Source organism: Chamaea fasciata, unplaced genomic scaffold (genome assembly GCF_029207755.1).
Source record: "Chamaea fasciata isolate MVZ Bird 193981 ecotype frontalis unplaced genomic scaffold, bChaFas1.0.hap1 SCAF_4, whole genome shotgun sequence".
Classification (NCBI taxonomy): Eukaryota; Metazoa; Chordata; class Aves; order Passeriformes; family Sylviidae; genus Chamaea; species Chamaea fasciata.
Window position 1 is genome coordinate 4,023,026 of NW_027094089.1, and position 18,162 is coordinate 4,041,187.

The following is an 18,162-nucleotide window of genomic DNA, read 5'->3' on the forward strand; positions in this document are numbered from 1 at the left end:
CCACTGGAATTCTCGGTGAGTGGGTCTGAAGACTGAATTCATCTAAACTTCAAGATGTATTTCTGAGGCAAGGAAAACACACTGGCAGCACTAGAGATTCACATAGCACTATCACAGACACTCAAAACCTGTACTCTTTGCTAAGAGATTCCAACATAGGGTAAATTCTGTTGGGTATTACAGGTCCATTAGGAAGTCTTTTAATTCCCAAGTCATTTTTATTCACTATATTCCTAAGCATAAACTCTTTTACAAAAAAGGAAGCACAACTTTGTTATTCTCTCTCATTTTATATGCTGCTATACTTCCTCATACTCTGTTTTCTAGAATGCATCTTATCCCTTTTTGATACTTGTAACTGAAGTGTATTCAAGAAATGAGTCAGTGAAGTAGCCAGGCAGAACTGTCTTTCCTGTGCCATAAATCACTAAAGTAAAACTTCAGGCGAATTACTAAATTTTGAGAGACAGCTGTAGCATTTGATATTTTTATTTTAACAGGGCAGCAGTCACATATAGATAATTTTCATACAGGATGTTTATTAAGGGATTAGAAACTAGAGATATTCAATAAACTTTGCACTTATACTATTCTTTTCTAGACAAGGTATAATGTTATTTTTCTCAAAATTAGCATTAAGCAACGATCAGGACAGACTAAGTCACAGAAGTCCTTCAGGAAGTGCTCATCATTAAGACTTTTTTCAAGTTTTAGTACCTGTTCTTCCATTTTATCCTGTCTATCGAGAGCAGCTTCAACAGCATCAAAGAATTCTTCTTCATTAATCAGGCTATTAGGACCCTCCTGGAGCATAAGAAAACACATAGTTAAAAATTCTGGAGACATAAAAGTTCCACTTTAATTTAACATCAGAAATACATATTTGTATTTTATGTGTAACTGATGGAAGCAAATTTCTTCTACAGATCTCAAATATTTTCACCAACATTCTTGGATAATAAGTTCTCTGAAAACCTTTCATTATTAAAGGACGTGTCTCCCTGTAACAACAATTTAATGATAGTTGCATAGGGAAAAAAAAAAAAAAACAACAGGAAACTGAGTAAGAGTATCAGTATGCTTTGACACTAAATTTAGGGTTTAATTAATGTCTTCTCTTGAAAATGTTTACTGTGTCAGTAAAGTACATCTATTAACATAACTGTGTAGTTAGACTCCTTACAAGTATCTCAGTGCCTTAAGGCACTGATATTCAGGTATGTGTTCAAATATACAACAAGGGAAGACAGAATTTTGGGATCTCTATTGAAAATTCTCAGAAACAACAGTTAAACAGCAGGTACAGTCAAGTCAAGGATTGAAAACCCTAGTCTACTAATTAAAATCATAATTTAGTAAAATTAGATTTACCGCTTTTATTGTATTGTAAAACAACCTAGCCCTGCAAATTAAAAAAAACCCCCAAAACTCTGTATAAGCAGTGATCCCTTGAAGAAACAGCTGGGTTCACAACCAAGTAGACAAAGTCGAACTTCCTATTTATTTTATTATTTCACAGTGACAACAATTAATCTAACGTCAAGTATCTTAAATATCTGTACAGTACTATTTCTCAGGCTATGACTTGAAAGTAGAAATGTGTTTGAATAATGTACATGAAAGGGTCAAGATTACTTTATTAGGTGCATTAGTTTACATTAGTGTGTATGCTTCATCTGTGAAAGTGTTCAAGGCCAGGCTGGATAGGGGATTGAGCAACCTGGTCTGGTGGGAGGAGTCCCTGCCTTGACAGGGAGATTGGAACTAGATGATCTTTTATGTCCCTTCCAACCTAAAAACCTAAACCATTTTACTATTACTCTTCAAAAGTTCATTTATGCATCTTAGGATAGAACTAAATACCTCACTGAGGAGAATGCTGATGAAATGAGCATCTCATTTCATGAGATGAAATGAAGAAAGGAACTTAAAATCTGCATTTGAAAACATGATATTTCAAGTGGCAGTGACAAATCAAAAATGAGTTAAACTTCTTCTTCCAGGACTGCCCCTGCTGTCAGAGTTTTCATATTTTTGCTTTACTTATCCCTACAGCTGAACAAAGGAAAAGGGGAAGTACAATTACATGTAAATGGTATCAAATGTACTAGAAAATAACAAAAAAACAACAGAAATATCTGTAAGAAACATACTTCAGACAAAAGCAAAACATCAAAGGAAGATATACTTCCACTCAAGAAATTAAGGACTTAGATTCTTCATACAGTTTCAGTTTCCACGGTGAAAAAAAGTAAGTGTGGCATGAACACACTTGTAAATCACACTTGCACTGGCTTGTATAACTTCACTTTCACCCTTTAAGAAACAACCCAATCTTAGAAATGCATCAGGTTAGTGTAGCAAGGTTTTGGTAGCTGTGGTTTCTGTGAGAAGCTGATAGAAACTTCCCCCAAGTCCAACTAAGACAGTGCCAGCTGGCTCTAGGATGGACCTGCTTGCTGCCATTGCCCAAGGCCATGCCCATCAGTAACTACGCCAGCATATCTGGGATAATGTATTTAACAAGGGGGAAAAACACCCCCATGCAACTACAGCTGGAGAAGAGTGCAGTGAGAGTATGTGGGAGGAAGAGATCAGTAGGTACCAGGTCAGGGAAGAAGGAGGGGCAGGAGTTGCTGCTCCACATGCTGGAGCTGAGATTCGCCTGCAGTCCCTGGTGCAGACCCTGGTGAGGCAGCTGTGCCCCTGCAGCCCATGGAGGGTCCATGGAGGAGCAGAAATCCAACTCCAACCTGCAAAGGAGTCCATGCTGGAGCAGGCGGATGCCCAAAGAATGACCATATCCTGTGGGAAGCCCACACAGGAGCAGGTTTCTGGCAGGACCTGTGGTCTCACAGAAAGAAGCTCATGTTGGAGCAAGTTTACTGGCAGGACTGTGATCCTACACTGGAACAGTTCCTGAAGGACTGCATCCCGTGGGAAGGACTCAGGGGAACAGTTCATGAAGAACTGCAGTCCATGGGAAGAACTCATGTTGGAGGAGTTAAGGGAGAACTGTTTCCTGCAGCGGAAATCCCACATTGGAGAAGGGGAAGAGTGTAAGGAGTGCTCCCTGTGAGGAGGAAAGAGTGGCAGAGACAGTGTGAGATGAACTGACCACAATCCCCTTTCCATTTCACTCTGCACAGCTGAGGGGTAGAAGGCAGAAAATTTGGAAGCAAAGTTAAACCCGGGAAGAAGAGAGGTGTAGGGGAAGGGTGGTTTTGAGATCTGATTAGTAATTAAGCTATATTTCTCCAAGTTGAGTCTGTTTTGTCTCTGTCAGCAATTGGTGAGTGACCTTTCCTTGTCCTTATCTCAACCCAGAAGACTCATTATATTCTCTCTCCCCTGTCTACCTGAGGGGAGTAGTAGAGTGGCTTTCTGGGCACCTGGTATCCAGCCAGGGTCAACCCATCAGAAAAAGTCATAGTGTTTTAAAAAAATTCAAAAGTAGGATTTGTACCTCATAGTCTGGCCCTCCAAAGTGGGACTTTTTCTTCAGTTCTGTCACAGCATTTTTGTAGGCTTCTTCAATTCTTCTCCTTTTCTCTGTTTCCTGTAAAATTACAAGAACACTTGATGCAGCAAAAATGAATTGTCAACGTAACAATAGCTGGAATGACCAGGGTAGTATTTTTTCCAAGGAGCAACTGCAAAGCTGATGAGTTTCTGAATTTATTGGCATGTATGCATTATGTGTGCCAATATACATGCATATATAATAGAAAGCTTGGGGAACTAGCTGCCTAGAGGACACCTTCTAATTCATGTGGCAACCAGATCAGCAAGCAAAAACTGGTTTCCAATTTAACCACAGTTGTTCATGCTTCATTGAGGGTCATACTTCACATCTCATATAAACCTCCCTGACACAGATATTTGGGCCTGGATAACAAAGGGTAAAAACTAAAACTGGTAAAAAGCTAACTTGCTGAATGTAGTGATACACTATCAAGTCACAGCCTGTAAGTTTGTATCTATAATTAGGGCAAGACGAATCATTTTGTGGACTCCATGCAGTGAGTGCAACTTGACATCCTTCTCCCACAACAGGCTGTGACTGTACTAGGAGCCAGTCTATGTAGACTGATGATTATATCATTATATGTTTTGAATAAAATAGTAGTAATGCCAAAATCAGACTAAGTCTAATACTGCCTCTACAAATGCTGCATACTGCCAGATACTTTCCATGAAAAAGCCATAAACGCTTCTGAAACTCTTGCAAAAATCAGTTCTTTTTTTTGCAAGATGTTTCTCTGCCCCCTTTCAAAATTGCTTCAGGTGAGAAAGCAAGCTAAGTCTTCCAGGTGGACATCACACACTACTTCTTGCAGATATGGGTATAATTATTCAGCAACCCAAACTGAAATTTAAAGATTCAGTGGAAAACCCTGACGCAATACTGAAAGGCTGAGTTTACTAACTGGGAATTTGGTGGTAGCATTCCATCGAACGTATTTTCCAGTTTTCAGTAAGGCAGTACTTTTGATGTAGAACAAGGTAGTATAGTTTTACCCCCTCCACAAAGAAAAAAAAAAGAAAAGAAAAAAGGAAAAAGAGCAGCACTTTGATGGAGACAATACAGTCTTTAACTGTGACCATAGGCTTTTCTCTTCTGAAACTACCAAAGAGGCAGTACCTGCTAACAGATTTTACAATATTTTCCACGTTTATCTTTTTTGAAAGGAACTGGAGAGCCCTGAAGATACATAAAGCACAACTTGGGTATAAGTTATCGAGAAAAGCAAGGAAATTTTACCAGACTTGGAATGAAAAACAAAACACACTCCACCTATAACATAACTCCTTCTCCCATTCACCCCAAATCCCCACACTTTATGTACTTCAATCTGCAAATTAGTTACAATTCACATGTGTCAAAATACAACTCTCCAAATTTGCCAGCTTCTCTTGGCAATAATATTAAAGAAGGCAGAAACAAGAAAAGAAAAATGTTCCAGCAGACAGGACAACATGAAAAGCATTATCACAAAGACTTTGCTGCAAGTAGAACAGTGGATCAAATACTAATGACAAAATCCTTTGTGTATACAATGCATATATATTTTAAGAAAAGTCTATTTTAAAATACATTCAATGTATTATATACTGCCCCGGAAAAAAAAAAAAAAGTCAACCTCAAGATCTTAAGAGCAAAGTGTATAAGGTGGAAAGAAAAGCTGTAACTATAATTACTTTAGCTAACACTACATGCTTCATATAAATTTCATTCTGGACATTTGGCTACTTTAGTAATGAAAGAAAACTAACCATAGAATCCATAGTTCTATCATCTCAAAATATTTCCTTTTCAGAGAAGTCTACATACAGATTCAAGAAAACAGAAAGTACAAAAATCTACACCACTCTACATCCATCTATCAGACGGAAAGCAATGTCTTTAGATCAGGCCCATAGTTGTAAAGGTTACTCTTACAAAGAGATGTTTAAGCACTAAACTAAAAGGATAAAAACTAAACCAAAAGCAGCTCTACCACTTGAATAATGGTAGCAGAGGACTGAATACAGTCAATTGCTGTCTTTAAGGGTGTAGGCATCAATGTGCTGCTCACTCAGGTAGCATTTGTGGGAGGAGGCTGGGGCTGCCATGTGGCCTACACAGGTGGCTCTTGCCAGCTTCAAAAAAGACTCACTGCAGCACACAGCTGAGCCCATCCACCATGTATGTAACATTTCTCTGAGGGAAAAAGAAGTAAAAAACACCCTGAGGAGAGAAGAATTGGAAGAAGAAGTGAGAAATCAGAGTAGATGCCAAGACCAAGAAGATGAGGAGGTGCAGCTCCAGGGCAGAGAACATACATGTCCACACTGCAGGGGTATTTCCTGAAGGAATCATGTCCCATGAAGGATCCACACTGCAAGAGATTTTTCCCAGAGGGCTGTCACTGATGAAGGCTACCTGCACTGGAGCTGAGAAAAAGTATGAGGAGGAAGGAAAGGCAAAGATGAAGTGTTTTGGACTAATTGCAAATGCTGCAAACTAATTCCTTACACTGCACTGCCTGCTGCTAGCAAGCAGTAAGGTTATGGAACATATTACCTCAAGTGAGAGCACACAGTGCGTACTGGACAATCAGGGCGTCCAGCCCTGCCAGCAGGGGTTTGTGAAAGGCAGGTCCTGCCTGACCAACCTGAGCTTCTAAGACAGGATGACCTGCTTAGTGGATGAGGGAAAGGCCGTAGATGTCGCCTGTTTAGACTTCACTAAAGGCTTTTACAGCATTATCCTGGAGAAACTGGCAGCCAGCCCATGGTTTGGATGAGTATACTCTTAGCTGGTTAAGAAGCATCTGTCTGGATGGCTGGGCCCAGAAGGTGCTGAACAGAGTTACAGCCAGCTGGTGGCTGGTCACCAGTGCTGTTAGCAGGGCTCAGTATTTGGGGCAGTCCTGGTTCATATCTTTATGGATGATCTGGACAAGGGGATTGAGTTCACCCTCAGGCAGTGTGCAGGTGCACTCAAGCTGGGTGGGAGTGATGATCTGCTGGAGGGCAGGAAGGCTCTGCAGAGAGATCTGCACAGGCTGGATCATGGGCTGAGGCCAATGGTGGGAGGTTCAACAAGACCAAGTCCAGGTCCTGCCCTTGGCTCACAATAACCCCAGGCAAGGCCACAGGCTGGGGCAGAGTGGCTGGAAAGCTGCCCACAGGAAAAGGGCCTGGGGGTGCTGCTGACAGTGACTAAACAGGAGCCAGCAGTGCCTAGGTGGCCAAGGCCAATGGATCCTGGCCTGGATCAGCAAGCAGGACTAAGGCAGAGATTGTCCCCCTGTACTCAGAAGGGGTGAGGCCATGCTTAGAATCCTGTGTCCAGTTCTGGGACCCTAAATTCAGGAAGGACATGGAGATGATGTTCAGAGAAGAGCAATGGAGCTGATGAAGGGCCTGGATCACAAGTCCTGTGAGAAGTGGCTGAGGGAGCTGGGGTCTAGTCTGGAAAAAAGGAGGCCCAGGGAGAATACCACTGCTCTCTACAACTGCCTGAAAGCAGACACCTGGGGTTGGTCTTATCTCCCTGCTAACAAGCTCAAGAAGAGGAAATGGTCTCAAGTTGCAGCAGGGCAGGGCTACACTGGATATGATGAAAAAGTTCTCCACTGGAAGGGCAGCCAAACATTGGAACAGACTGCCCTGCACTGGCAAGTGTTGGAATCTCTGCCCCTGGCAATGTTGAAGAAGGTGGAAATGTGGCACTCAGGGACAGGGGTCAGTGGTGCACCTGGGTTAACCACTGGACTGGATGAGGTTTGAGGTCTTTTCCAACATTAATGACTTTAGGATTCTAGGCAGAGGACCCCACAGGGATGGAATGAAGTTGAGCTCAGGAAAAGGGCCAAGAAAGCTATCCTGCTGTTTCTCTGTCTCCCATTAACTTGCCATTATTTTAAATCAGCAACAAATTCATTTTCCACATGTCGAGACTATTCTGCTGTGACAAAAACCAGGCAGCAATCTTCCTGTCTTTCTCCTGACCCATAAGCTCTCTCATTCTACCTTTCGCTCTGATCCTGCTGGATAGGTGGTGAGCATTTTCACTCTTTGCCAAGGCTATCCCATCACAAGTCTACTTATTTCGTTCAATAAAAAAAACTCCTCTTCCAAAAGGCAAACAAGGAGAGGAATACAAAGTAATGACTTTACATACTAATTAAGGTACTTAATATCAGGACTTAAGACTGTCCTCTAAACCCCAGAAAATGTCATTGGCAAATGGGCTTTTGAAAGTTGCAAGTCTGCCAAAGCAGAACAAGTTGAAAACTCTAAGGCTTCAGGAGCTTTTTGCTCCTTTATGCTCTTTTTGTTTCCTGGGAAAAGAAGTTGACAGAAGTTTGTGAGCCCCTTTAAAATGCACTTACTCATGCTGTATGAGATATTAGTCCCGTGAGACCCCAAGTAAAATTTAGATTTGAATTTGCTAACTATTTGCATCTTATACACGTGCTTTAAAGTTAGTCCACAAGACAACAAAAAAGCGACAAAATCCAAATCCAAATAAATTCAAATTATATTTTAACACATTACTCTTTATTAAAATATACTGAACTACAAGCAGGGAAAACATGCTCTAAGGAAAGTCTCAGCAACAGAAATGAAGAGTGTTCCAGCAGAGGGAAGGCATTTGCTGTGGAACCTAACAGTAGCCTTTCAATATGTTCAAGAAACTAACAAAAAAACGGAGCCACCCTCTTCACAGTTTACAGGAGAAGGCTAAAAAACAAGCATCAGATACTGGAACAGATGTTACTCCAACAAGGGATGAAGCAAAACTTTTGCACTCTAACAACAGGTGAGCGGCAGACCTGCTCAGAAGAGCTGTGCTGTCTACAGCCTTGATAATGTCCTGAGCAACCTGGTCTGACTCAAAACTGTCCTTACTTGAAGAAGAAGGTTAGAGCAAGAGAGACCTCTTAAGGTATCTATTCAACCTGAACTCCCCTATGATCCCACAAACAGGCTTCAAGACTTGGACCTACTCTAATTCCTCCAGCTGCTCAGCTGAACCAGTAAAGAACTGTTGACAGAAGTCACAAGACAGACAGACAGGGCCAGGTCTTTGACATATGCACAAACAATACAGAAGACAGGGGCAAGGATTCAAACATGGATGTATTTTGTCGGAATATGATCATTCTTTGAATAGTGTACCACTAAATAGAGTAAGACTTGACACATGATACATACCACATGAAAACACATGGAATGAGAACAGAAAGACAGCAGCACTGCACACCAGCCAGCAAATGGCAAGATTATAGAAATTAAAGCCTGAACTCCAACCTGCCATGCCTCCAACAACAGATCTCAGACAAGGAGACACTGTTCCTTTAGAGCTGTTACAGTGGCTGAGTAGGTTCAGAATGAACTACTATCACTGCCATTAGAATAACAGATATTTTAACACCACACAGAAGATTTAATTGATTAGTATAAAGTATAACTTAATCTCAGTAATCTCCTAAAGGAAAGTGAAATAATTTTATCTTGAGGAGACATTTGAAATTAGAAGTGGTTGTTTTCCCCAGTGTTGCCACAACCTCTTACCCTACTAAAACTTGCTCATCATTTTGCATGCACAGATAATTAGGTCTTTGTCAGAAGGCTATAAGCAATACACTTATTCTTATAATTTCAGGTTCTTATATATTCTTATAGAATACAGGACTACCATCTGAATAAGTATTGTGAAAAAATGACTTTGATGAAGGGCTACTATACCACCAGTCAGAACAAGGCTCCTTAACAGTGCTAATAATTAAATTTTACAGTGTTAATAATTAAAGCACCTGAAATTAATAAATGCTGTACATAAAAATAAAAACAGTTGTTTGAGTACAAAAGTTAGTAATAGCTTATTTGAAATTTCAATTTCAAGCTAAAGAAACTTATTTTTTTTAACAAAAGTAGAAGGAAAATGATCTTACCTTATCTAGCCTTTTTTGCCAGCTTTCTTCACGTTTTACCATGAGTTCAATACAATGAGAGAGTGTAGCAAGGATTCCAGCAGTAGTTGCCTTGAAAGTTATAGCTTCTCCTTTAAAGTCTATGCCATTAATTCCTTTGGGTGTCACATGTGGAAACACTAAAACAACATATATGAGATCACTGATAGCTGCCCTTAAACAAACACTTCACATGTATGTGTTATATTTGAAGACAGACTAGCTAGAAAGTTAATTTAAAAATAAAAATCTAAAATGGTAATAATGTCCACAGCTATCCACAGGATAAAGATCCAAAAGGAGAAACAGATCCTTGCAGCTTCATCTTGCTATACTGTATTTCAAGCCTGCTTGTAACGCTGTATTACTCTGCACTCTGCAAATCATGTGGGTGGAGGGAGTGGTAATAGTTTGTAACAATAGCAGTTTGACAGCTTGAAATGGGGCCTAATTAACACAGAGCAGCCTTAAAACATATCAGATTCAGAAATAAGAAAGGAACAATTTCAAAATGTCATCAAATCCAAAATGCATAATTCAAGGTTGTTTTAAAAATGTAATTACAGATTTTAAAACCTCAAAGTAAAAAGGTATAAGATAAAAGCATCAAATGTGCTGAATTTTCCAAGTACTGTGAGTTTTACAGTTTCAAGAACTGCTTCATGCTGTCAACCAGGCCATCTGTTGTTAAGGCTATTTAAACAAGTTGCTTAAAATGTGTGGCAAAAAAAAAAGTACCTATTATATGTCTAACTGGTATGTAGGTTGGCATAATAACACATCAAGCACTGCACATGCATGTCAGAAAATATTACAAAGCAGAAGTAGCACTCAAGTTGAAGCTGACTGAACCCAGCAAGTTAAAGTAACTCTTGCTATTGCCAAAGAGCAAGCTCATGACTTTTAGCACCTAGTTTGATAATTTTTTCTCCAGTCCATCAGTTTGTTAACATACCACTGTTACAATTTAAAAGGTACAAATTAACATTTGAGCAAGTTTATTTGTCTGCAAGAGGAAAGCAGAACTTTCAAGCAGTTCCATTCTGTAATGACAGAGCACAGTGTCTGCACTTTGGGAACAGAAAGCAATCGTCACATTGTCCTCAGCAGCGGTTTAAGTCTCTAGAGGTTTTATGTGCCCCCCTTACAGAAGGAATCAAACTCTTTTTCAAACAAGCGATTACAGACTACACACGACTTCAAATACCTCAAGAAGCACACAAATTATGGTAGAATACAACTTTTTTGAACATTCCCTAAAAGACAAAGGTGATGGGGACTGGAGGAAAAGAAAAGGAGAGCAAGAGAAAGAAAAAACGGTTTCAGAAATGATAATGAGCAGAGCAGCTTGTCCTCCCCAACAGCTGAAGAGGGAACACAGAGGGGACTGAGACTCAAAGTGGCATAAGCTGGCAAGGAGGTGATGTAGTGACTGCACTGGAAATAATTTAAATTATACAAGAACTTTGCCCATAATACTTCACAACGGAAAAAGATGGTATCACACTAATAATTCTTCCTATTGCTGTAGTCTATGTTCATATGCAGGCTTAACAGCACAGTTATAATGCCTGCAGATTTGATTTTTCTCTCTCAATTAGGAAATAAGTAAACAGGCTGAAGAAACTGCCACTACCTGCAACACTATGTAAATAATTTCAGAAATCTCTGTAGTAGAATTTAATGGAAATAGAGTAACACATCTTAATTTTCTGGAAAAGAGAAAAATATTCTCAGCTATATCTCATTAACACATACAGTTCTAAGCCGTTCTTTAATGACTAGTCTCAGAGTAGGTGTGATAAATGCAGAGCTGCAGACTTAAAGTCAGTGCCTAAAGTTTTTCAGTCATTACAATTATGGGCAAAAATGAACAGCTTGCAGAAGGATGTAAGACCTATTTCTTTGAAGAGACAGTCACTCAACAGGTTTCTTATGATGGATACAAGTATTTTGATTCATTTCTAATCACAGGAAATATCTGTCTTTCTGAAACATGTTGGGAGATGACCTCAACCCTCAACTCAGGAACAACTGAGCTTCAGCACTTTACAAGTACTTGTGAGGAGATTTTCTATTTAGAGAGACCAAACATCTTTCTGATTCCTTTTTTACACTTTTTTTTTCATATTAGCTAGAGATTGATTATTCCAAAATTAAATCAGGCATGTGAAGATCTATGTTTAAAGGTAAAGACCAATAGGAAAGGGTTCTTACTGTTGCAGCTGCTCTTTAGTTACCAAACTGCATGCCACCAACTAAAAAAAGCAGGATCATTTGTCTCCCACCCTAACCTCAATTTCAACATCTTCCCAAGCACTTTTCTATGCTCTATTTCTGATTTGTCTTCTCTTGTGTTCCATACAAGGAATTCTTCATGTCATTCTTTAACTTCTAATAACTCTTAAGCTTTTCTCTCCTAGACCTCTGTGTCTGTTAGTATAGGTGTTTTCTCTTCTTGTTCCCAAGACTCTGCTGGTAACACCTTCCCACTGTTTGATCAAATCTGTTTCCCAGAGAAACAAGAAACTATTCTAAAGACAGTAAGTAGAAAGACGGCCAGCTTTTCCATTTTATGCTCCTTGCCATATTACATCACCAAACTAATTCTAAGTGAAAAACAAGTATTTGTGTACAGGATCCATTTCTTGATGCCTGCTGTTGTTATGTTTTGTGGATTGCAATAGGATCAATATGATTAGTTTCCCCCTAAGAACAACACTGATTTTTCAGCAATATTTTGGCAAATATTTTTCCTCCACCCAGAGCACAAAAATCCAGCACAAATCTGTGCTGTAATTTACATCAGATTTCTCTCCTTCAGCCTTTGTACCATTTCCATCTTTATAGTTCCAGTACAGAGAACATCTTCCATATTCAAAGTGGTTCCTTAAGTAGGTTACACCTGGCTCTTCCTGTTCTTAGAAAATTTAAATCCAAATATGTTCTCTTTCCAGAGGGAATGAGTGAGAACACTTAGAGATCAAGATTCTACATTCCTGAATATAAGATCCCAATGGGCAAATATGCACCAGCCAGACACCATACCTTGGTGTTTTATATAAATGAGAACAGTTCCAGTTACCAGATCTCTTAATTCAAAAGTGACCAATACATTTAAACAACTTCATAGTACTCTAACTACCTCTTCACTTAAAGATCCTACAGAACACAGAAAAGAAAAAGCCTCCCTATCCAAATCACCTTCAGAGCAGTACACATATGTCCATACTTCAAGCAACTTTCTCTTCCCATCCAGAAAACAAGTTGCAAAAGTCAGTGTGAATATGGCCCCTTAGGTCAGTCTTAAATCTAATGATTTGAGCTTTGGATTGCTGCACTAGTAGTTTGAACAGTAGGCTTAAACACTCCCCCATATCACAGTAAGCTAAATTAAGAGGCTGAACCTATGCCTCACTTCCTGAAGCACTGAGTGGAGAACAGTCTCAGAATAAACAGGCAACCACTTGTCAGCTACACGTAAGAAAATTCTTAGAATCCTTCCAGGATGGGATAGAAATTTCAAGAAGAGAACCTGAAATTTGAGAAACCAAATTTTAACAGCTGTTCTGAAGCTAAGCTTTAACAAGGGTGAAGTTGAAGATAAATCTTTCATTGCCAGTTAGTTTGAGCTTTTTTCTGCCCAATACATGAGCATGGCTGTCTCAACCTGAGACATCTACTTCCCCCACTGTGTCACTTATGATTCTACTTTATGACAGAGTCCAATTTTTCATTTCTAATCAAGCTTTGCAGCACTCAGCTACTAAATACTTAATGAATTAAGCCATTAGAAATCAGAGACACAGAAAAATTTAAATGGGGATAAACATTTTCATAGAAATAATTGACGGAAAGTAAATTTAATGGAACACAGGACTCATAACAACTGGAATTAGAAGTTCTGCAAAAGACATGGGGTTGCAGAATAATTTCCTGTAGTGAGCTATAGTGAGTTTATACATGTATCTATAACACCAAGTATCAATTTCTTAGCATGTAAGTTCCCAAAAGCTTGATGACCAGCTGCATTAAAAACACAAACTTTCTTAATGACACTGCCCATAGTCTATGCATATATAGTGCAGATGCACCAGAACAACGTAGGCATGAAAAAATTTGCTACAGGTAAATTAAGCTGAAACACCTACATGATTGTACAAAAATTGAGTTTGACGAAGACATCTCTCCTAAAATGAATCACACAGTAAAATTAAACTCTTAACATTTGTTAAAAAAAGCCTTTTCAGTTTTCTGAAATCTAGCTTAACAGTTCTCAAAAAAAAAAAAAGTTTTAGTTTCATGTTGCACCCAGAAAATAGGTTTAGTGGAACCATACACCTGCTTGCACTTGCTTCAAAATTTCTGTTTCATCACAGAATCACAAGGTTGGAAGAGATCTTCAAGATGATCCAGTCCAACCTATCCCTAACACCTCAACTAAATGATGGCACCGAGTGCCATCTTCAGTCTTTCTTTAAATGCATTCAGGGATGGTGACTCTACCACCTCCCCAGGCAGACCATTCCAGTCCTTTATCACCTTTTCTGTAAAAAACTTTTTCCTAATATCCAACCTAATTTTCTCTTGGTGCAGCTCAAGACTGTGTCCTCTCGTTCTGTCAGTTGCTGCCTGGAGAAAGAGACCAACCCCCACCTGACTACAGCCACCTTTTAGGAGTTGTGGAGAGTGATAAGGTCACCTCTGAGTCTCCTTTTCTCCAGGCTAAACAACCCCAGCTCCCTCAGTTGTTCCTCACAGGGTTTGTGTTCCATGCTCCTCACCAGCCCTGTTGCCTCCTCTGGATGTGCTCAAGAGTCTCAATGTCCTTCCTAAACTGAGGGGCCAGAGCTGGACACAGCACTCTATGTGTGACCTCACCATTGCCCAGCATAGGGGAAGAATGACCTCCCTGCTCCTGCTGGCCACACCATTCCTGATCCAGGCCAGGATGCCACTGGCCTTCTTGGCCACCAGGGCACTGCTGGCTCATATTCAGCTGCTGTCACCACACTCGCAGGCCCCTTTCTGCCTGGGCACTGTCCAGCCACACCACCCTCGGTCTGTAACACTGCAGGGGTTATTGTGGCCAAAATGCAGGACTCAGCACTTAGACTTATTAAACTTTATTGGATTCCGACCATCCATCCAACCCTTCCAGGCCTCTCTGCAGAGCACTCCTACCTTCCAACAGACCAACGCATGCTCCCAGCTTGATGCCGTCTGCAAATTTACAGATGAAAGCCTCAATCCCCTCATCCATGTCATCAATAAAAACATTGAACAGAGCTGGCCTCAGCACAGATCTTTGAGGAACACCACTGGTGACTGTCCCCAGCTGGATGCAGCACCATTCCCCAACACTTCTCTGGGCCTGGCCATCCAGCCAGTTCCTAACCCAGCAAAGAGTGCTCCTGTTCAAGCCATGGGCTGCCAGGTTATCCAGGAGTGTGCTGTGGGAGACAGTGTCAAAGGCCTTGCTGAAGTCCAAATAGACAACATCCCCACCCACCAGGTAGGTCACCTGGTCATAAAAGGAGACCAGGTTGGTCAAACACAACCTAAACCCATGCTGACTGGGTCTGACACCCTGCCCATCCTGTAGGTGCTGCATGATGACACTCAATATAAACTGCCCTATGACCTTACCGGGTACTGAGGTCAGTACCTGGCCTATAATTACCAGGATTCTCCTTCCCAGTCATTTTGTGAATGGGTGTCACATTGGCCAGTTTCCAGTCCTCTGGAACCTCACCAGTGAGCCAGGACTGTTGGTAAATGATGGAGAGCAGCTTTGCAAGCTCATCTGCCAGCTCCCTCATCACCCTGGGATGGATCCCATCTGGGCACAGAGATTTATGAATATCCAAGTGGCTCAGCAGCTCTCTGACTGCCTCCTCCTGGATAACAGGGAAACCATACTGCTCCCTGACACCATCTACCAGCCCAGGAGGGCAGCTGTCCTGAGGACAAGTCATCTTCACACTAAAGACTGAGGCAAAGAAGGCATTAAGCACTTCTGCCATCTCATCTGCAGTTACTAAGTTCCGTTCCACGTCCAATAGAGAACAAAAGTTGGTCTTACCCTTCCTTTTGCCACTAATATATTTGTAAAAACATTTTTTATTATCCTTTACAAAAGTTGCTGAATTAAGTTCAAACTGAGCTTTGGCCTGTCTAATTTTTTTCCTACATGCCCTAGCAACCCCCTTAAATAATTCCTGAGAGACCTGACGCTCCTTCCAGAGATGATACATCCTCTTTTTATTCTCAAGTTCCTTCAAAACCTCATTGCCCATCCAGGCTGGACATCTGCCTCATCGAATCATCTTTTGGCACACAGGGCCAGTTTATTCCTATGCCCTCAAGATCTCTGTTTTGAAGCACGCCCACCTTTCCTGGACTCCTTTGTTTTTAAGGGCTGCTTCCCAAGGAACTCCCTGAATAAGTTTCCTAAATAGGCCAAAGTCTGCTCTCCAGATGTCCAATGTAAAAGTGTTATTGATGTTCCTCCTGATTTCACCAAATAGCAAGAACTCTGTAATTTCATGATCACCGTGCCCCAGGTGGCCTCCAACCACCACATCTCCTACCAGCCCACCTCTGTTTGCAAGCAACAGGTCTAGTGCAATCCCTTCCCTGGTGGGCTCACTCACCAGCTGTGACAAAAAGTTGTCCTCAGGTTGTTTATGCTACTTAATCCCTGAAATCAGCATTACAGTTAATGCTCAGCAGAAAAATCTACTTATGTGATAAAATCTGGAAGTAACCTGAAAAGCTCCTTCCACTCCTCTTCCATCACAACAGTTTTGGATAAGCTCTAGAAAAAGTTCTTAAATACGAAGGAAATATGTAACACACAGGAACAACCACCAACTAAAAAAAAATCCAGAAGACATAGAAAAGGCATATTTAGCCCTATACTTTCTAGGTTCTTCATGAAAGTATTTACATTTTTAACAACATATCTGGTGAATACTTTGGGAGATTCCATCACACTTGAAACAGGAGGTGCAACTTCCAGGCTTAGTGAATCAAGTCTAAGAGATAACTTAGGTATTTCTGAATTGCCAACAAGTAGAGAGTGTAATCACTAGCATATTTCAGTCAGAAAACATGAGAAGGTCTAAAAAGAATGCAGATACAATTTAAACGCAAACACAACTTCCTCCAGGCCAGAACTATCAGATTTCTCAAACAGCAAGACCTGCATGAGTTCTTGACATTTGCTGCATAGGTACAGGGAGTGCAATAACTAGTTCATTTATGGTAAGAACAAAAATCTGAATTCTGCTCATTATAACAAGAAAAAGGACAGCAAAAAATCACTAAAATTATGGTAAGTGAGAATCAGTAACAGTGTTGTCTTGAACTTCAGTAGTCATAGTATTTGGGAAAACCACAGGGGACATCTCCAAGCAGAAAAGCACTGAACTCCACCAAACTCCTAAAGCTTGTAATAACCTGTTATAAAGACTCTGTTCCCAATACTTGAATTGCAGCTGTTTCAACAGAATTTTGTAGTGACAGCGGCTTTAGACACAGAAAAGGAAATTCCAGCTTGACAAGCTTGCATTGGTATTTGTGTGAATTAAGAATAACTCAAGGGAATCACGAAAAGCTGCTAAAGAATTATAATGTGACTAAGAACTTCCATTCACATATAGTTAAATAACTATTCTTGCCACTTTCTGCTAGAAAAGAGCATAAACACCCGTTTTATACCAGGCTTATCACCATACCATTCATTCTAATTTTCATCACTGAAAAAATTGGGACACACTTACGTTTTTCCTTACTGCTGTTACTGTTATGTACAAAATCTCCATCAGGACGTACTGTAGGGAAATCATCTTCATCATCTTCTACCACTAGATTTGAGAGAGAGTGTATTATGGGAGTGAGAAGGATTTTCTAGTTCTTTGGTGTACAAGTTAGCCAGCACTTTTTCCTGTAACAATAGTCATGACCCCTCCCTCCCTTTTGGGTCAAAAAACACCAAAAAACCCCAAACCCAAGACAACTACCAGTGTAAACAGCAGCTAACAGCAGAATCTAACATTGCTCAGCATTGGAGTTCAGCATTCAATTCTCTGGTGAGGGCAAAATATTTTGCTGTTACAAGTGGATAAGTAGGAGCCGTGATTCGGTACCTATCTAGTCTCCTACACTGGAAAGTTTAAAAAGTGAAACTGCACTTCTCTGACGTTTTATTGCTATGGAAAGTCTCACGGTGCCAGAACACAGAGATGAATATAAATGCCTCAGTAGAGTGCACACATACAGTGACAAGCTGTGCTCTGATTTAAGCAATTCAGAGATATGGAGATATCCACATCATAGTCTAGCATGATCTCAAGTGTGCGTTCAGTGCTTTATTTCCAGCCAGTACATCTCAGAGGCATTACCTAAGGCAGCACTTTTGACTTTTTTAAAACAGTGTATTGTTTCTATCAAAACTAAGAACCCATTTGTTTTTTAAAACAACAAGTAAGAGACAGCAATAAATTGAATCATGAGGGTTAGCAATTGGTATTCTATAACAAAACACTTAAAAAGAGTATTGCTTTTGTGCAGTTGACAGCTACAAGTTAGCATCAAGCAGACTTGAAAGCAAATCTGAATTCTAAAATAATTAACACATTTAAGCATTTTTGCAAATTATTGATCCTTTACCAAACTAAATTTAAGACAC

The 18,162-nt window shown here is 40.3% G+C and overlaps 1 protein-coding gene across 2 annotated transcripts in view; it reads right to left on the reverse strand.

Annotated features, from left to right (window-relative positions):
• The window catches only part of CERT1 (ceramide transporter 1), an 83,867-nt gene that overhangs the window by 12,115 nt on the left and 53,590 nt on the right, over positions 1-18,162 (reverse strand). For both annotated transcript variants that reach the window (XM_066180750.1, XM_066180749.1), the window contains exons 6-9: positions 17,255-17,338; positions 9,450-9,607; positions 3,467-3,559; positions 718-804 (exon numbers count right to left, since the gene is read on the reverse strand). In XM_066180750.1, the coding sequence (XP_066036847.1) occupies positions 718-804; positions 3,467-3,559; positions 9,450-9,607; positions 17,255-17,338 (422 nt within the window). The remainder of the gene's footprint in view (positions 1-717; positions 805-3,466; positions 3,560-9,449; positions 9,608-17,254; positions 17,339-18,162) is intronic.